The following is a 21,589-nucleotide window of genomic DNA, read 5'->3' as shown; positions in this document are numbered from 1 at the left end:
ACTGAGGATGAACGAGGCAGAGAGAAATCTCTTTGCAGTTGAGGCAGGCTGATTTTTTGGGGATGTTTTTTTTTCCTTTGTATTTTTCTCTGTTTTGCCGAAAAGTGATACTAGGCTGTTAGAAGCCAAAGACTGTAAAAAGTAATAAACAAATAAGAATATAACAGGTTCAAAAAAGAGCAAAATATCAAACATGAACGTTTCGGGCTCAAAACCCTTCTTCAGCCAACAACATTAAAAAAAAACCAATAAAGACATCAATACATTACTAAATTCCAGATTGACGAAAGAGAAATTTCTATGTCGTAGATCTGCAATTTATTAGATGTATTGAAGTTTTTATTGTTTTTTGTTGTTGTTGGATGAAGAAGGGTTTTGAGCCCAAAACGTTCCATGTTTGATATTTTGCTCTTTTTTGAACCTGTTATATTCATCTGTTTTGCCCAGCACTGATTCATTCACTTTCTCAGAAATCTCTTGTATGGAGAACAACAAAACCGGCTTTTATGGATTTAAAGTGAACGCAAAGCTGCTCGGACTCTTAAAAAATCATGTACAATATAATAAATGCAACGGCTTTTTAAAAAAAAAACCCAAAAAAAACAATAAATAGTAGTATGTATTTTGCTCTTTTTTTTTTTAAGCTATTGTATTCAATTCTGTACATTCCATTTCTAGATATTAAAAAATGTCAACACCTGGGCTTATAGTCGATACCAAATGAATCCTAAACTCTAAACGTAGCTTTAGGCCAGGGTGCACATATTAGCAGGTCTGATAGCCCAATGCAATTATGGGCTTGTTTGAACATTGGTGTAATGGACACAGTATTTTTGTGTTGGTTTGAGAGTATTTCCAATACAACAATGAGACCAAAACAGATTGGGTTATCAGACCTGCAAATAAGTACATGTTGCGTTAGGCCTAATCTCAAACTGCTGAGCCCATCTCGAACCCTGTTCTTCTCACAATCCTGACATATTTTTGTGTCAACTCGTATTTCTTGTATACTGCCTGACCTCTGGTGAAGGTCAAATGATGACTGCTTTGTTTTATTCATCCCCATGTGCTGACCTCTCTTACGTTGAAAAGCAAAAATAATATCCATAAATTTGACAATCGAACAATGTGGCATCTCGTCATTAGGTACATACAATCTGGTAACAATGAAGTATCTGTCAAAAAGCTGTAGTTAATTATAATTGAGAATATCAACGTAACTCTTGCCCCCCCCTCTCTCTCTCTCTCTCTCTCTCTCTCTCTCTCTCTCTCTCTTCTCCTCTCCTCTCTCCTCTCTCTCTCTCTCTCTCTCTCTCTCTCCTGTAACGTTCAATACGGTGATAAATGGAAGTGCTTATCTTATTAATGCGCTATGTGTCTAATGTACGACACTCGCTTTGACTGGAAGTCCTGAGTTCGAGCCTCGCTCGGCGCATAGTTGAGTCCTTGGAAAAGGCTCTTTACTCATATTCTCTCACCGTACTACGTGTAAAAAGAGTACCTGGCTGTTAACAGCAGTGTCTCTGCCCAGAAAAAAATTGTAATATATCTCGTTCTACGTGTTGCGTGTTGCTGTTGGTCAGAGACCCTTTATATAGGGCTTTGAGCACATTTAGTGAATATTGCGCTATATAAAAGCTCAATTTATTTATTTATTTATTTTTTACATTTTTAATTTGAACTGGCATGTTTAACATTACAATAAATAGACTTACATAAGAAGGGAAGAAAGAACTATTCTTGGCATTGGTCATCATGAAAGCCACGGTGAAGGTCCCGATGAAAAGGAGGACGGACAAGAAGAACACGTCTGGAACAAAGTGTGTTGTGTTACAGCCGATATCAATGGCAAGACCTCCTAGGCTGGTACACGCGTTGACAGGAATGGACGTCCAGTTGACAATCACCGAGCTGATATTGGGAGGTAACTCACCTATGTGTGTGTGTGACAAAGTGAAAGAATTTAACAAATATTTTTCACAACAAATAACAACCATCATCACTCCTCCCACCACCATAACTCCTCCCACCACCATCACTCCTCCCACCACCATCACTCCTCCCACCATCATCACTCCTCCCACCACCATCACTCCTCCCACCACCATAACTCCTCCCACCACCATCACTCCTCCCACCACCATCACTCCTCCCACCACCATCACTCCTCCCACCACCATCACTCCTCCCACCATCATCACTCCTCCCACCACCATCACTCCTCCCACCACCATCACTCCTCCCACCATCATCACTCCTCCCACCACCATCACTCCTCCCACCACCATCACTCCTCCCACCACCATCACTCCTCCCACCACCATCACTCCTCCCACCACCATAACTCTTCCCACCACCATCACTCCTCCCACCACCATCACTCCTCCCACCACCATCACTCCTCCCACCATCATCACTCCTCCCACCACCATCACTCCTCCCACCACCATCACTCCTCCCACCATCATCACTCCTCCCACCACCATAACTCCTCCCACCACATCACTCCTCCCACCACCATCACTCCTCCCACCATCATCACTCCTCCCACCACCATCACTCCTCCCACCATCATCACTCCTCCCACCACCATCACTCCTCCCACCACCACCACTCCTCCCAACACCATCACTCCTCCCACCACCATCACTCCTCCAACCACCATCACTTCTCCCACCATCCCCACCGCATTCCAAATTACTTTTCTCCTCTAAGATTAACACACTACTACAGTAGTAGTAGTCCAACAGGGCCTTTAGGTTCAAAGAGCTTGAGTTTATCCCAGTTTCCAGAGTGAAAAAACAGACAATAGCAATTACCTGCTATCCTTTGGATAGGATGTAAAGTACTTTCCTCCAGTTCTAACACACCCAGCTTCCCAATTACTGCTGCATTACATGGGATTGATCTACGTCCCTTTGCGTATGAATCAAGTGCTCTATCAACTGAGCTATTGGGATTCCCTGAATCACACATATCAAATGTAACACACCACTTTCATCCATTCATCATCACACACATCAAATGTAACACACTCCCCACGTTCATCCATTCATCATCACACATCAAATGTAACACACTCACCACTTTAATCCATTCATCATAACACACATCAAATGTAACAAACTCACATTCATTCATCATCACACACATCAAATGTAACACACTCACCACTTTCATCCATTCATCATCACACACATCAAATGTAACACACTCACCACTTTCATCCATTCATCATCACACACATCAAATGTAACACACTCACCACTTTCATTCATTCATCATCACACACATCAAATGTAACACACTCACCACTTTCAATCATTCATCATCACACACATCAAATGTAACACTCACCACTTTCATTCATCATCATCACATACACACATCAAATGTAACACACTCACCACTTTCATTCATCATCACACACATCAAATGTAACACACTCACCAGTCTGGTTGAAATAGGATTGGTCAAACCCTACCACATGACTGATCAGGGATTTGTTGACGTTTGATTCGTTCACCCCCTGAGTCAAAAAGGACCAATCAGAGTAGTTTGCCGTTGAATTGAATGGTGGGTAACATGCACACGTGTAGTTTAGAACAGCTTCTGGGTCCGTATTCACAGGGGCTATTTTCATGATGCCTGGTTGGGATGAGAGATGAAAAAATGAAAATGACGATAACTGCTATGTTACTAGTGTGCATCTTGTGTGAGTTTATCTATGTCAATATTGTATTGTTATGTTATAAATGTGTAACCAAATGACAAATTGCCACTTTTTTGGGGACAATAAAGATATATTATTATTATTGTTATTATTATTATGATTATTTTTAAAAGAATATGGAGACTATGGATTATGAGGCTGGCTGAGAAAACCTGGGAAAATATGAGCCAAAATCGAAGATAAAGTGTTTCCCATAGCACCAAATTTTATTCTGAAAAAAATTCATAACTTGGGTTCTAATAGACATGGAAAGAACATTTAAAGTGGTAAATGATCAGCAAGATGTGGTCTACACCACTGCATGCATAACTCAATTTATGACATTTGCACATATTTCCGGGTTTTATATTCATTTTTGTTTATTACTTTTTTACAGTCCCACAACTGCTAGCAGCTTAGTATTACAGAGGTTTAGTAGTTTACAGAATTCTGTTAATATGTGACCCTCCGCCTCAAAACGGTATTATGTTGGGATGATTCAGACCCCAGAAATTGAACTTAGATATAGAATGATGAGAAATTGGACCTTAGAAGTTTTTGTAAAGCAAGAAATGGTATTCATACTCCATCATGACGTGAAGAAATTAAACCCAAGTTTGATGTTTGTGGCAATGAATTCAATTTCCCTCACCGAGTGGATCCCGACATAATACCGCTTTGAGACGGGGGGTCACATATATGGAAAATCAGCGGAAAGAAAGAAAGAAAACAAAGCAGTCTATCAGAGCCATAGGCCTGTGGAGCGGGAGTTTATCCCTGTTTCTATAGTGTGAAACGGACAATAGTAATTGCTTGCTATCCTATGGATAGGACACTAGTCTATCGCAAAGTACTTTCCACCAGATCTAACAGACCCAGCTACCCAATGATGGGTAGACATGGGGATCAGACAACAATCTCAACCGCACATGGGATTGATCTCTTGAGCTTTTTTTTTTAAAACTTGAACTTTCATGAAGCCCAATTTCCACTTAATGTGCTCAAAGCGCTTTACAGGTGGTCCCTAACCAACAGCAACATTTAAAATGTAGAATAAGACATGATGCCTGTTAGGCGATAATACATTATTTTCCGACAGAGACAACGTTGTTAATGGAAAGGTGCTCATTTTACACCTAAGTATGGTGAAAGAATGTGAGTAAAGAGCCTTTTCCAAAGACTCAACTATGTGCTGAGTGAGACTCGAACTCAGGACCTTCCGATCAAAAAGCGAGTGTCATACCACTAGACGACATCTCAGGACTCCATACGAAAATAGGGAACCCTGATAAAAAAGTGAATATTGCATGCACAGTGCAAGACAACATCATGAGATCAATCAATACAGATGCCTATAAATAACAACCTTAGACTTACCAAACAGTTTCTGGAAAGCCTTGACAATGAAAATCACAGCGATGAGGGATGCAAAGCTCTCCTCTGTGAATCGTGTGATGTATCGGACCAGGGCAGAGAGGTCAAAGGCCACCACTAGAATGAGTAAGAAAGTGGTCCACAACCCTATCCAGGCACGGAATGGTAGAAAGTCTAATTCGTTTTCTCTGGAGATAAGAAAGTTCATAATTATTGTCACAATTTTCTTTAAAGGCAAAATGTAAATAAATAAATAGATAAATAATAAGTAATAAATGAATACATAAATAAATAAATAACTAATTAAATAAATAAATGAATAAATAAATGAATAAATACATAAAAAGAGTAAAGAATAGAAAAGCAAATAGATAAATCTTATTATCATTATCATTCATTTTTAAATTCTATGACATCTAATTAAGCCGATACACGACCCATTTATCAGACTAGTACTTGCATCATTCAGGCTAACATATTATAATATCAACCCCATGTGATAGTAAAATACTACAGTATTTCAAAGTGTAAGACAAAATTCTTTAGTTCATCATGTAGTTACATTAAATTTGAAGCAAAAGAACGCTTATTTTGTGGATACATTTAATAATTTGATCGACAAAGAATTAAATTCATTAATATATGAATAGGATTAATGTTTGTCATCATAAAAATTAAATTTGGGAAAACATTTTTTGTTATAGTTATGAGAAGATCATGCTGTGTTACAGAGCTTGTTCTGATGAACAAAATTATGTATTGCCTGTATCGCTTGTGCAGCTATGTGGTCTTGTGGTATGACACATGAAGGTCCTGGATATAAGCACAGTTGAGTCCTTGAAAAGGGCTCTTTACTCACATTCTCTCACCGTACTCAGGTGTAAAATGAGTACCTGGCCATTAACAGTGTTGTCTTGTCGGGGAAAAAAATGTAATATCACCTAACAGGCATCATGTCCCATTCTACATGTTAAATGTTGCTGTAAATCACGCCGCCTTTGAGCACGTTTAGTAGATATTGCGCGATATAAATAGCTCAGTTTTTAAATTAATTTTTTTTTACTTATTCCTTTTGAGTTAGAGTTTAAAAATATCAGTTTTTATGTTGAATGGGTGTGACGTTTTGGGGAAAATCTGGAAAATGATTGGTAAGGAGAGATTTAAGAAGATAAGATAAGATAAGATAAGATAAGATAAGATAAGAAGACAAAGAAAATGATTGGTAAGTGAGAAAGTTAAGAGGATAAGATAAGATAAGATAAGATAAGAATACAAAGAAAATGATTGGTAAGTGAGAGAGTTAAGAAGATAAGATAAGATAAGATAAGAATACAAAGGTTTCAAATCCACTGACTTGCAAAAGTTGTATAGAATCATCTCTAAGACCAACATGGGTCCAGTACTCCCAAGGATGTTCAGGGGCTGACCTCCCAGAAGGGCAAATAGAACTCCGTTGATGGCAGCGCTTAGAATACATTCCATGGTACCCTGGAGTGGATGGAAAATAAGATAAATTGATACATAATATAGTTTTACATCTAGCGTATGTCATTTTCAGAAAACTGTCAAATTTTGAGTTGTCATACAAAATAACAAAGAGAAAGCTCATTACAACATCACAGAACCAGTTGTAAATGGCGATGAGGGGAAGTAGAAAAACTATTTTACTCTCTCGTGTTATTTTGTTGTGATTGATTCAATTCATTGTTTGATATGAAGAAATTAATATTGCAATTAATTACATCCCAGATCTTAAAGTTGTGTTAGCCACAAACGTATCTTAGGTGAGTAAAGGTGTTAACTCACTCAATCCTAGAGATTGTTGCTACTTTTCAAAATTGGAATAAAATTATTAAAATTGAGCATGTACATAGATCGTTTTATTCTACTACCATTAACATGCAAAAACTAAAAACATCAGCTTTGATACCAGAAAAAATGTAATAAAAAGGCATGGGGTAAAAGTAACCCGGGTGAACTACGGATATAGTCGGTGTTAGGGTTGAGTGAGTTAAAAGGCAAAAAGAACATTTTGTAAATTCAACTGCATTTTTTTAAAAATACTCAAGTAGTGAATGTCCTATGAAGATTTCCATTAGAGCCATTGCAACACAGAATGGATTGGATTGGGCTGGATAGGACTGGATTAAATTGCTTTTGTTTTTAGGGGTTTTACAGCATTTGAGACACATTTAGGTCATTTCAGTGCAAGTAAAAAAGAGAAAATGGAATGGTAAAATAATGTAAGATGTAAAATTGAAAACACAAGAGAGAAAGTGAGATAAAGGGGATGGGATTAAATAGGGAATTGGTGTAGATTCCAAGAGAAAACCATCAATGTACTTAGTTTGAGATTACCTTCAAGTCTCATCCAGACATCAGCACAGGATCCCACTAATAAGAATACACTCAAATGTTTACAAAACATTATACATTCAAAACAAAACAAAACAAAAAATGCAACAGTAAAAATAGAGAGAGATGATTTACAAGGGTGGAAAAAAATATTATCTCCCAAAACAAACGCTATATATTTGAATGTTTCCCTCTCAGCCAAGGACTCTGGCCAGGGCCAGGACATAACCAAGTAATCTCATCATTCCAAGGCAAAGACAGAGAGCAAATAGAAGAATAGAAGAAACAGCAAGTGACCTCCTGCCCACCATGGGAGGTCAAACGACCCCGCCCAGTGGACTTTATAAGGCCTATACCAAAAATCTCAAGTATTTCTATTAGTATTGCATACCATGTACTGGTCAGTGGCTTGACCCAGCAATCCTCCAAAGGTCACATTAGGAGTCAAGGTTGCAAGGTACAGGAAGATAGTTGAGGCAAAACACTGGATGTGAAGAGCATCGGTGAAGTCTCTCTTGTAAAACGGAATCTTGCGCCGTATGTCAGCCATCAACCCACCAAATAACCTGGTGATAGAAACAAAATTCTTTTACTTGTCTTCGACGATACAGATAGAAACATGTACATTCTTTTTGATTATCTCTTTTGAAAGACAGAGTGGTGAATAATTAACAGTACATACTATTTGGTAATTTATATATATGTAGGCATCCTTCCGTCTCAAGAGACGATGGTTTGCACCCTGTATGGCTTTGGTCTCATCAGTCTTGTTGAGAGCAGCGATGGGTGTGACTCAGCAGACCAATCCTTGCATGGCAGTCTCTACCGCAGTTGTTGCACATGTAGTTTGACTGTGTGTTTGGATCTGCTTTTTCTTATGGCCTGAAGGTCATCTGTCAGTCCTGAGCGCATAGTTCTTACATTCCAGCTTGATAATCGAAGAGCTGGAGACTTCGTTTTCTTTTTCATTTGCTTGTCTGGTACACAGTTTAACGATCCACTTGTCAAGCTTGCAAGCTCTAAGCTCCAGGCACCCTCTGAAGCAGGCAGATCGTGGCGGGTCAATACCTTTCTGGCTGGGGGCTGCCCAGCTTGGGGCGGGCGGTAGCTGACCAGTAGGATTACGATGATCCCTCCCACCGTCGAAGACAACCCGTAGTGTCCCAACTCTACGCCAATCGAGCAAGAACTTATCACTCGTAGACTGCTGTCTTCCGTGTTGTTACTCTTCACCGGTGAAGGTGAGACTGGAGTGTCCTCTCCAGGGCACGGCCTGGGCAAAGTAATGTGGAGATCAAGGGCGGCCCAGTAACCAGAACCTCCCTCTCTTCCTCCCTGGTGTGGTCCAAAGGATCGCACAGCGATACGTTTGGCATCAGTTTGGATGCAGATTTCTGTAGGGTTTACTCCTTAGCCTTTCCTCCTCCCGAAGGTATCCACAAGGCAGCGGAGTCATACAGGAAGTTAATATATATATATATAGGTTTAAAGGACAATTAAGGCTATTTGCTATTATTTTATAGACAAACATATTTTTGCATGCAAAATTTAGGATCATCAATTCCTTTGTAATATAAAGTTGGCCACAGTGTTGAGTCCTTAGACAAGGCTCTTTCCTCACACTCCTTGACCATATAAATAGGCAAGTGGTGGTCATTAAACGTGTTGTCTCTCTGTCGAAAATAAATGATTGTTACACCTACAAGCATGATGTCTCGTTCTACGTGTTAGGTGTTGCTGTTGGCTTGGAATCTACTGTAAAGTGCTCAAAGCACATTTAAATGATATTGCACTAAATAAAAAGTTAAGTTGTTTTTTGTTGTTGTTTTGTTGTTTTTTAGGTTTTTTTCTTTCAGAAGGGCTGTGTTCTTATGTTCACATTAAATTATTGCACCAAAGAGCAGCATTCAATAGAAAGAAAAAAATCTTCTATGAATTTCACATCTATAGATGAAACGAAATTGACATCACTCAGTTCTTTGTTATTGTTTTTTAGACAGCCATTTTAATGATTAATCGTCACAAATTTCTGTCAATCAGACTATAAACGTTCAAGGTTACACATAGTTTTTTTGTGTTGGTCCATTTTATCCAGCTGGTGGATGTTGTGAATATTATACCTAAATGCATAGCATCCATTGGTTGATCACATATGAAGATTTTCAACTCTATTCAAACATTCCTTCTTATTTCTGTATAAAATAATTTTCCACCAACCTTCCAGTCCTCTGTAAGGTCTGGTCACCGTGACCTTCCTCTATCTCCTCAGTACCCAGGTCTGGTTTGGGCATTTTCCTCTTGCTCTGGTAGGGGAAAGCATGGTAGCATGTGAGTCGAGGTGTGAGGGGGGGGGGGGGGGGGGGTTAAATATGGTTAAGCTAATGATTTGGTTTGTTTTGTTTTTAAGGGTTTTACGGCGCTTGCAACACATTTAGGTTATATCAGCGCCAGTAAAAAGGAAGAAAATGGGATACGTAGTAAAAAGTTCTAGAATTACAATTAAAGCACCGAAGAAAAAGTAAGACACAAAGGAACTGGGAACAAATAGGGATCAGATGTGGATTCCAAGAGCATATCACCAATGTACTTTGAGATCATCTATAAGTCTCATTCGGACAAAGCAAAAATCCAACAAAGAGGAATACACTCAAATGCTTACATTATACATTGAAAATAACATATAATAATACATAACAGAGAGATGATTTACAAGGAAAAAAATATCATCTCCCAAAACAATAACTATGCATTTGACTGTTTCCCTCCCAGGTAGGACTCCGGCCAGGGCCAGGACAAAACCAAGTAATCTCATTCCAAGACAAAGACAGAAAGCACGTTGGAAAAACAGTTATAAGAAGACACAGTATGTACCCCCCTGCCCACTATGGGAGGTCAGTTAAGCTAATGACACAGGGAACAATGGACTATTCAATTGTTTTCAATTCTGAAATGGTATACGAGATAAAGATAAGAATTTTGTTGTCTGGTCTGTGTAAAGCAGATGCCACACCTTGATATTTTTATTCTATGTTTTCCCCATATCCTTTTTTTCTAACCAACTTTTATTTTCAGAATGGTAAAAAAAAATTTAATTTTGTGAGATCATTAGGATGGGAAGAAAAATATACAAATCTTACAGAGAATCAAAATTTCCACTCTCTTACTTATTGAACATCATTTTAAGCTATTTAGTTTTTTGATAAATGTTTGGTTTTTTTTGGGGGTTTTTTTTTTTGGGGGGGGGGGGGGGGGTTCTTGAATCAGTCTAAAAACATCCCAACCGATGTGCACTTATTTGCAGGTCTGATGACCCAGTTCATTATGGGTTCATTCTTGTAATGAAAATGTCCAAAAAGGACGCAAAATATTGTCCATTACAACAATGTTAAACTCAGCCCATAAGCGGGTTTGGATGTCAGACCTGCATATATGTACATGTCGATCCCAATCCTACAGAATCAGCCTCCAAAAGTGTCATGATATTGTCTGTCATTGTCTGTCAGATCATAAATATTGTTGACTGAACTTCAATTCACTCATGCATCTTATTCAATTTGATTGCACTTTGAGTATTTCAGTTCACATCTAAGGTTTGATTAGATGAGTAATGTGTATGTGAATGTTTATAATTGTATCCTGTAGACTAATACTTATCACAGTGACATAATACATATCACAGTGACAGAGTACTGAAGGCCTCACCAGTAACCTAGATTAGCCCTTATAAGGTATTGCATCATATTGTACTATATTGTCAAATGTGAGAATGCTCCACAAAGGCACACATGCAGGCTTCATGCAGAGTTGCCTACTTCAAATTTCAAATATTGTTAGTTTCCAATGGAAAATAAGATAAAGTCACTTGAAATAGTTTTAGAAATAAATATTTTGCCTTCAGTAAGATCCAAAAATGCTCCTAGGTTCTAACCATCAAACTTTCCTTTTCAACAAGATTTATTAAGTCAAAGAGGCGAATTCAGTTCTCTAGTTGGAGCCGAAAATTTGTATTTCTATGAGTTTTTCGTAGTACCAGGCAGATCTGCTGATGTGTCTGTTATTTGTGAAGCCAATTTGACACATTTTTGGGTCAGTTATGAAAATCCTATCCGTAGCAGCCTTGAGTTATGTTTGTGGTTACCTGTGAGGGCACACTTTCTGGGGGCTCAATACGAATCTTGGGGTCCCATTCTCCAGGGGGTAAGGCCGTCACCTGGTCTAAGAACTCATCCACTCCAGCAACAATGTCCTGGCGTCCCCGGGCTTTGTAGGCTACCTCTCTGAACACCTGGTATGATGGGTAAAGGAGAACAGTTGAAAGAACATTAGGAAATGCAGAGATGAATTTCTAGCAAAACATTTTTTTTTCACAAGTTTATCTTCGAGTTTGAAAAATAAAACCACGATAAATTATCTGACCACCCGTCATGCAAGTTTTAAATTCAAAAGTTTTGTATTTTCAGCCACACATTTGTTGCTTTCAGAACATTAAGATCAGTGTCAAAAGCAGACTTTTGTCTATTTTTCAAGTTTATCTATATCAACTATGTGGAAAGTAGTTTTGAAATCTGGTAATATTCAGCAAAGAGTTATTTACAATAAAATTCTGATATAAACGATCTTAGACCTGTTTTATCTGTAAAGTGAACTACTGATAAAAATAAAACAAAAGTATCACCATTGTAACATATAAGTATAAAATTGGAGAGAGAAAGATAAAGTGAGTAAATTGACTCATAAAAAGGAAACAACACAAAACATACGTCTTTCTTGTTTGTTTTGTGTTGTTCCCTTATATATGAGACACATTTACTCACACCATCTTTCTCTCCATCTTATTGGTTCATTAAGGCACCTCTAGTTTTAAGTATAAAATTATAAAGTTAAAAAGATCTACAACGTTCTAGATTAAGAAAATCGTGCTCTGTTCCAGAAAGATTGACAATGTCAGACTTGCCAAATTGAAAATTCAAATTTAGTCATTTTAATGTCACTTTTTAGTAATTTGACAAGGAAATTCGTAATTTCTGAAATTGTGTATGGACAACCACAATATTATTATTATTATTATCATCATTATTAGTAATAGTAGTAGTAGTAGTAGTAGTATTATTAGTAGTAGTAGTAGTAGTAGTAGTCGTAGTAGTAGTAGTAGTAGTAGTAGTAGTAGTAGTAGTAGTAGTAGTAGTAGTAGTAGTAGTAGTAGTAGTAGTAGTGTAGTAGTAGTAGTAGTAGTAGTAGTAGTAGTAGTAGTAGTTGTTCTTCTTTCTTCTTCTTATCATATATTATTATTATTATTATATATTATTATTATTATTATTATTATTATTATTATTTATTATTATTATTATTATTATTATTATTATTATTATTATTATATCATTTAAGTATTACTAAGAATTAGACATTCGTAATTTTCCATAAAATTTCGTATTTGGCCATGAAATTTGTCTAAAATTCTTAAAATTACGAAAAATTTGTAAGATTCGGCATGTATGCAATGTTCTAGAAAGGTCTGTCTACCAGTGGAAAATCTGCCATTACCTCATCCACCATGATGGTTGACATCGACCTGCCAATCTCCACGTTTTTCTGCTGACTCCCTGGTGGTCCCAACAACAAAAAGATGAACCTGGTAGGGATTGGCACCTCGGTGACGTCTCCAATGTTACGGGCCTCACACAGGCGGATGAATGCACACACCTGACAACAACACATAACCAGTCAAACATTTCAATTTAACTATTCAATCATTAAATTTCCATTGATGGAAATGGAAAGTTGCTTTGTAACCTTGAGATAGCTTTTACGACATTTCTAAGTCAATTCAACATCAGGAGAAAATAAAGAAATGGGATAATCAAAAAATGAAAGATTTACAATTAAAGCACCCTAGAAAAAGTAAGACAAAGGGGAGTTGGTTCAAATAGGGAACAAAATTAGCTTCCAAGAACAATCCATCAATGTGCTTAGTTTGGATCACCTGAAAGTCTCATCCAGACACAAGCAGGGGACTCCACTAAGAGGGATATACTCAAATGTTTACAAAACATTATATTCAAAAATAAAATTATAAATTGCACACCAGAGAGATGATTTAGAAGGAAAAATAAATCTCAAAATTAATCCAATAGATATGAATGTTTCCCTCTCAGTGAAGGACTCTGTCCAGGGCTAGAACCAAAGCAGGTTATCTCACTCCAGGATAAAGACTGAGCGCAACCCGGGAAAGGAAAATAGGGAAATAGAAGACAAAGCAAAAAGTGACATAAGAGGGAGAGAGAGAGAGAGAGAGAGGAGAGAGAGAGGAGAGAAGAGAGAGAGAGAGAGAGAGAGAGAGAGAGAGGGAGAGATGATTTCCAAGGAAAAAAATAACACATCCCAAAACTAACACTATACATTTGACTGTTTCCCTCTCAGCCAGGACCTCTGCCAAGGGTAAGGACAAAACCAAGTCATTCTTTTCCAAAACAAAGTAGAAGACACAGCAAGTGAAGTTCAGCCCACCATGTGAGGTCAAAAGAGCAGCACCAGCATTTTAAAATACAAGCCAGGTTATCTTACATCTGCTTCAGATAATTTTACAACTTCAAAAAAAGTAGAGGAAACCCAAGAATCTCACCTGGTAACTCAAGCAGTCCAACTCTCCCACCAAAATGTTGGCTGCCTCGGCTCCTTCTGGAATCTTCCTCATAAATTGTTGGTTCAACTGGAAATAGAAAAAGATGTGTTTTTTAAAATTACAAACTTAATTTTAGAGGAGGGGAGGGGGCTGCCTGAAGCCTGAGATTGTTAAATACCTATTCTATAAATATCCTATTCCCATTCCAAGCCTTTTTTTTCCATTTTCATCTTTTTGCTAGTAAATTAATTTTAACACGTTGTGGTAATTTATCATAACAATGCATATTAATGTTGCTCACAAAATAATAATGTATCCCACTGTCTCATTGCAGTATTATGTCGGGACGACCAAGAAACTGAATATTGAATCCAAAATAAACATGGGCACACTTGAAAGCAGGAGAAAGAGCCTTCTCCCACTGTAGCCCATATGTTAAATGTTACTTACTTACTTACTTACTTACTTACTTATCCAAACCAGCGACCACCTGAGCTCTAGCCCTTCGGTCTTGTGCCATGACGTACAAGTTAGACGTTTTTTGTAGTTGTTGTAAAACGTTAAATTGACTTAATGTCTTCTGGTTCCCTCCAATGGAATACCAGAATGAGATAGAATGAGATAGTGGGTTACAGTTTTCCTGTATGAAAGAGCTTCCTTCCACAGTACATTTACAGTCACAATTTTTTTTTTTTAAAGATATTTTGGAAATCGAGTGTTTTCAGCTTTTATTTCAAAACATTGAAGGATGGAATTTCCTCAATTATTATTAACGTAAAAACCTTTGATGAATACAGGGGGCACCACAGGTATCCACTTTTTAAAGTTTGAGACTACCTCATTGAGCCATGTCTATGGATGTATTTTTTCCCCTGTTCTATTTATAGAGGAAAAGTTTAGACCCCCGACATCACTCTAAGGGGCCGGTCACAAAAATGTCACAAATGGACATGTGTGCTTTCCTCTGGACTCTTCAAAAGCAATATATAATCATTAAATATCATCAAAGTAACAAGCTATAAGGATTAACAAGTTTCATATGTTGTAATGCTTAATGATTTCAATCAATATCAAATGCTTGGAAAGACAAATCTTCTCAGTGAAAGGAAATATCTCCACAATCAATTGAAAATTGTCAATCAAAACCACCCTCAGTTTTTTCAGTTACATTTGTGAACACATTGAATATGGCTGTGTAGTCTCTATGGACGCTTGCCGTGAATGTGTGTGTCACTTTGAGTTTGTCAGTCTGTTTCGATGTTTGTTTTAGGTGCTTAACAGCACTTTCAACACTATTTCGGTTATTTAAGCGCCCGGCTCTGTTTCTATTATCCGGTTAGTAACCTGCCTCCATAAATCTCTATCCCATGCAAGTGTTCTTAGTGTGAAACACATCATTTTACAAAATCATTTTGTAAAAAAAAATAAAATGTTTTATTGAAAAGTCCGTTTCAGTTACATTTGTTGAATGAGTTGATGCAAGTAAATAACAGCTTACTATCCAAATAGGAACTTGGTCGATGGCAAAGTATTTTTCACCAGATCCAAACTAAGACGATGGACAGCAAGGCCAAAAAAATAAAGTCGAAAGCAATGTCCATGGTAATAGATCTATTTACATTGAGTCAAGTGATCCATTTTCTTCATTGTGAGAAATATCTGCTCTCAGAATGTGATAAGAAAAATTCCCCTGCCTTATTTTGGCCTCAATTCTTTTTTTATTTATTTTTATTTTTTTAAACCGAGGCAGGCAACACCTTTCCTTCCTTACGGACAAGTATTTTTGACAATGTACATCTCCTTTGTTATTGGATGACACTAAGTACCATTCACACCAGGGTTGAGAGACTTAAGATGTCTGTGGTGTATACAAGAACATTCTGAGAATGGCAATTGAATACGTGTTCACAGTCTTGCCCATCTGATCAAGCCAAATAAGTTGAGAGTAATAATATTAATGGCGTAATCATCAATTAGGTTGATTAGAATTTGATTATAATTTTTTTTTTAATTGGTATAATATATGAATATTCATGGAATAGTATTTTTTAAAAAAGCAGTGCAAAATATACATTTCCAAGAATATCATTTCAGTAGCTGGATAAACAACGCTATATTATTATAATATTTATTATTAATATTATTGTTGTTATTACCATTATTATTATTATTATTATCATTATCATTATCATTATTATTATTATTATTATTATTATTATTATTATTATTATTATTATTATTATTATTATTATTATTATTATATTATAACGCAGGACTGAAAACAGACCCTAGCAGAGACGATATTGAGACACTCACACGATCTGAAACAGCAGCGCGATCTTTCGTCGAACTCGAAAGGATCTAAGTCAATCAAGTCATTATTATTATCATCATTATATTATTATTATTATTATTATTATATTATTATTATTATTATTATTATCATTATCATTGTATTATTATTATATTATTATTATTATTATTATTATTATTATTATTATTATTATTATTTTTATTATTATTATTATTATTATTTTTTACTATTATTTTGACTATCATTACAATCATTATTGTCATCATTATTATCATCATCATCATCATCATCATCATCATCATCATCATCATCATCATCACCATCATCATCACCAACATCATATTATTACCATCATCATCAGTATTATTATTTATTACTACAGTTACCATTAGCATTTAAATATCATAAAAGCGGTACAACATAATCATAGCTGGGACATACACATAAAGAGACAAAATGAATATAATAATATACAAATTATACAACGCGCATGTCAGTGATTGCTGCCAAAAATAAAAATGTTTTGAAATGTATGAAAACCAAAAGTGAACGGTTTATTATAAGAAGCGGTGAGTAAGAAATGCTTGAATCAAAATATTCAACTTGAATTACAGGGTCAACCTTTCTTTCCCGTTTGTATGACACCTGATGGAACAAACAACCAGTACAAATAATACAGTCAAAATTATCAATGAAGAACAAAGGCAATATGCACGTGCTGGCGTGAACAAATTTTCAGGTCAGTTAACCCGAGGCTATTATAATAATAATAAATAAAATACTATTATTACTATTATTATTATTATTATTATATTTATTATTATTATTATTATTATTATTATTATTATTATTATTATATTATTATTATTATTATATTATATATTATTATATTATTATTATTAATTATTATTATTATTATAATTATTATTATATTATTATTATTATTATTATTTATTATTATTATTATTTATTATTTATTATTATTATTATTATTTATATTATTATATTATTATTATCATCATCATCATGGGATCGTTATAACATTGTTGTAATGGAAAATATTGTTTTGTGTTGGTTGGAGAGTTAAATATTTCCATTACAGCAATGAGACCAAAACAATTTGGGTTATCAGACCTGTGAATGAGTACACATTGGGGAAAGTCCCAATTTCATTGGACAATCGACCCTTTTGAATCTAGTAACTCTGTGACCCAATACATCGACCTGATAACCCATATTATAATACAGCTTGATTTGAAGAATTTTCATTACGTCTCAAAACTACAAATTATATTCTATTATTAGATTAGATTTGCCATCCAAAAACAGGCGAAAGACAAATTACTTTAGAAAACATTTCTTTGCTTGATTAAAAAAAAAAAATTTAATTATTTAAAAAAAAATGTAATTCTATGTTAATAGAGTTTAAATATTGAATAAGTCTGTATCTAATAGCTGTAGTCATTGTCTAATCAATGATATATAATATTCTATTTTTGTAAAGCACCTAGAGTTCATATTGCATGAGATGTTGGTTCTATAAAAATGTGCAGTATTATTAGATTATTCCATTTTATAGTCTGTTTCGTGATGGTATAGATTTTTTTCTTTTGCCTCCAAAAAAATTTATGAAGCCACATGTGGTAGAATTTCACGATTTTTGAAGCATAACAAATTCTAACTGTGATTTTATCTACCACTATGGTGCATACAACTGTTTTACTTCACAAATTTACAACATAGATTCCAGAGAGTTCTTCAAATATGGTATTGACATCAACCAGAGGTGGGGTTTTCTAAATTTTTAAAGAGCAGTGTGCAGTGTTCAACCTCAATACGTGACTCAGCGGTACAGTCATTGCTTTGTACCCGAAATGTACCGAGTTCATTCACTCGCCGTTGCGCTGTGTGGCCTTGAGTAAGTCACTTCATCCTAGCTCATTTTGCAGCACTGCTTTGCGGCTAATGCCTGGGTCATTCCAGTCTTCCCTTGGATTAGACCCTAAAGACAAATTTCCCCATGGGGATGAATAAAGGGAATTTTATTATTTTTTAATTTTTTAAATTTATTATCATTTTAATTTCAATTTTCAGAACCAAAGATATTTGGAACTCTCTTCACGCCTGTCTAAGAACTGTGAGGAATGTCAACGTCTTTAAAAACTGTGTTAATAGGGTATTAGATCACCTTTGGTTGGAATTTGATGAATAATGTTTGTTTATTTCATAATTGTTAATATCATACTAATGCATTCCGTTATTTATCATTCCCTCAGGGCACCAAAGCCTATAATATTGGCCTAGTTTATCTCGTATTAGGTATAGTATCGTATTTCACATCCACAGCTCATATAGGAAAATAAACATAAATTGATATCTTAATACATGATCAAAAATGTTCATGTGCACAACAGAGAAAAATATCTTTAAGAAAAGGCGATTGTTTCAGGCTCAAAACCCTTTCTCAGCCAACAACAAAAAAAAAGGTAAATTTAAAAATCATGTAAAGTATTACCATTTACTTTTGTTGCGGGCTAAATAAGACTTTTGATGCCGGAATGTTCTGTGTTTGTCCTATCTTTGTCCTATCTTGAAATGTTTCTATATTTATTTTTATCAATTACTTGTTCTATTCTACAGGTTAGTGCAACTTGCTATTCTCTTGACAATACAATCAATCATTTATTTCTTTTCCTTATAATGTCTCTTTCAGCAGCATTTTTTATCTCCATGGCATTGTATCATGTCAAAAAATAACATTCTATGGATTTTTTTAAAAATTCATGCATTTCTCATATTTCATATCAATTAGAAAAAACAACATTTTTACAGTACAACAAAGAAATTAGGGTTTTCACAGAAAGACGGGATAGAATTTTGTTTGGGGAAGATTGTTGTTGACTATTGTTTTATTGGGATATATGATGGTGGTGGTGGTGGCGTTGGTTGTCGTCCGGGTAAGCAGGCAGATACAACAACATATCATGTCATATATTATATCTACAAACCTTGGAGAAAAAACTGCTCTGCTTTTTTAGCAGAGGGCGCTGCTTGCAGCATAGGAAAGAGATAGAGGTAAAGTAGATGGAGGGAAAAATGCAACAGTATCAAAAACATGGGAAGACAGAGGGAGGGAAGAAGGTTGAAGATTGTAATATTGCCTAACAGACGTAATGTCTCATCTTACATGTTAAGGATTGTTATTGGCAGAGGACCCCTCCTTAAAACGCCCTATTTAATGCTCATGTTAAAATTTAATTAGTTTTGAGAAAGTCAAAATCTGTAACTTAAATGTTTGAGTTTCACTTCGGAATAATGTTAACCTTTTCCTCACCAACCATGAAAAATCGTTACAATTAAAGCCAACATTTTTAAAATTTCTGATTTCCTTTGTACATCACAAAATCTAAATAAAAATTTTTCCTTAAAGTTATTTTAAAAATTAACACTGTGTAGTGGACCTCGTTTTGTTAAAGAAATTATGTATTGTGAGAACTTACTACTTTCATGTTTGAGTGATAAAAAATGTTGAAAATGACTGGTAGGGGGGAGGGAGGGTTAAAAATATTGAAAGACTTAAATCTGTAATGAGTGAATGATTTTGTCTTTATACAAGATTTCCATTGCCTATTCTATCCACTAGTCCTTCAGAGCTATGAGACCCATGGAACATGAACAATGAGTTTTCTTTCCTGGTATCTATAGCACGAAATGGACAATAGAAATTGCTTGCTCCCCTTTGGTTAGGATGTTAGTCTACTGCAAAGTTGTTCTTTCCACCAAATTTAACAGACCCAGCATCCCCATCACTAATGGATGGACAAGGGGGGGGGGGGGGGGAAGAAAAAATCTCTTCACCGGTGATTGATGTTAGTCCTTTATGTGTGAAGCGAGTGCTCTACCAACTGACCTATCGGGACCCCCTGATTTCTGATGACAATTTATGGACATATTATATTATGAACAAGGTAGCCCATTTCGCTTTTTAAAAAAAACCAATACAACCAGCTGTTCTTTTACCCATTTCTTCCAAAATCAAATCTCATTTTATCACACATAATGATACTGGTATTAAAAAGAAATATTGTTTTGAAAGAAGGTAGAAGAAAACACATTTTGTGTAGAGAGAGATGATAAAGGAAAGACAATTTAAGAAACAAAAAAAAACAAAAAAACAGAACCCCACAATTTTCATAAGTAAAAGTTTACATTGATATATAGAAAGGGGAATAAATTTATGATTCCATAACGCCATTCAAAAAGTCCTATTCAAATGTATAAAAACATTGAAACATGATCTGATTCCAAAATGTTTCTGAACCTCCAATTGAAAATGAACAATTTTTTTTTTCATTTCTGATAATATATAAAGCAAAATTAAGGAGTTTATTAAACATTCATTGCTGTATCTCAGTCAATGTTTGTGTTGGTCTCACACAGTATTCCCATTATAACAATAAGACCATAACACTTTGGGTTCTCAGACTTAGCCATTTGACAGGATACTGAATAAAAAAAAATAAAAATTAACCAAAATAACCCAAACAAACAAAACAAAACAAAAGGAAGGATTAAAGAAAAGGAATTAAAAAGAAAGTAAAAAAGGAAAAGGATGAAGAAAATATCCTTTTATTTGTTTTGTTTTGTATCCTTTCTTTCTTTTTTCTTTTAAGTAATTATTCTCTTTTCTATTTTTTTTTTTTGATTAATCTCCCTTTAATACCTCTAAAAATACAATAAAACATAAAGTTGGCTTAAAAAGTTGTTTTGTGTTAATAAAACGGCATGCTTTTTTTTTCTCTTTCTTTGAGAAAAATGGGATGGATGCGTGTGGAAAATGGTGTCCAGATACTTACTCGTGCACAGGATGGAGACTCATTCAATCCGTCTGCCATCACCTCCAGGTTGGGCTGGCTGGTGGGATTGGCACCCAGTTTGGATGCAACACTTTCACCTGGGATGACAGAACATCAACACAATAATTATTACAATGACATCAACTGTGATCCATTGTCTCAACATGGTATTAATTTATTAATTTATTTGTTTTGCAATCTTTTCAATTTTCAATTTATAGTGACAGTTTTAACTATTTTACAGTGTTGAAATTATTCATATTATAAAGTGCAGCTCTGGTTATGGAGCTGCTCCTTTTTTATATATACATCCTATTTCCATTGTATTTTTATCTTATTGTGTAAATTTTTACACGTCT

The 21,589-nt window shown here is 35.4% G+C and overlaps 1 protein-coding gene across 5 annotated transcripts in view; it reads right to left on the bottom strand.

Annotated features, from left to right (window-relative positions):
• LOC144959015 (electrogenic sodium bicarbonate cotransporter 1-like) overlaps positions 1-21,589 on the bottom strand; it is a 178,961-nt gene that overhangs the window by 11,352 nt on the left and 146,020 nt on the right. For 3 of the 5 annotated variants that reach the window (XM_078891345.1, XM_078891346.1, XM_078891344.1), the window contains 11 exons: positions 21,231-21,328; positions 16,987-17,019; positions 14,061-14,147; positions 12,983-13,141; positions 11,580-11,726; positions 9,659-9,744; positions 7,833-8,007; positions 6,441-6,574; positions 5,090-5,274; positions 3,451-3,648; positions 1,716-1,933 (listed from right to left, as the gene is read on the bottom strand). In XM_078891345.1, the coding sequence (XP_078747471.1) occupies positions 1,716-1,933; positions 3,451-3,648; positions 5,090-5,274; positions 6,441-6,574; positions 7,833-8,007; positions 9,659-9,744; positions 11,580-11,726; positions 12,983-13,141; positions 14,061-14,147; positions 16,987-17,019; positions 21,231-21,328 (1,520 nt within the window). The remainder of the gene's footprint in view (positions 1-1,715; positions 1,934-3,450; positions 3,649-5,089; positions 5,275-6,440; positions 6,575-7,832; positions 8,008-9,658; positions 9,745-11,579; positions 11,727-12,982; positions 13,142-14,060; positions 14,148-16,986; positions 17,020-21,230; positions 21,329-21,589) is intronic. The other 2 variants (XM_078891348.1, XM_078891347.1) reach the window with 1 other exon arrangement.

Source organism: Berghia stephanieae, chromosome 13 (assembly GCF_034508935.2).
Source record: "Berghia stephanieae isolate SIO BIC M18660-M18661 chromosome 13, UCSD_Bste_1.3, whole genome shotgun sequence".
Lineage (NCBI taxonomy): Eukaryota > Metazoa > Mollusca > Gastropoda > Nudibranchia > Aeolidiidae > Berghia > Berghia stephanieae.
This window is presented reverse-complemented; position numbering and strand designations above follow the sequence as displayed.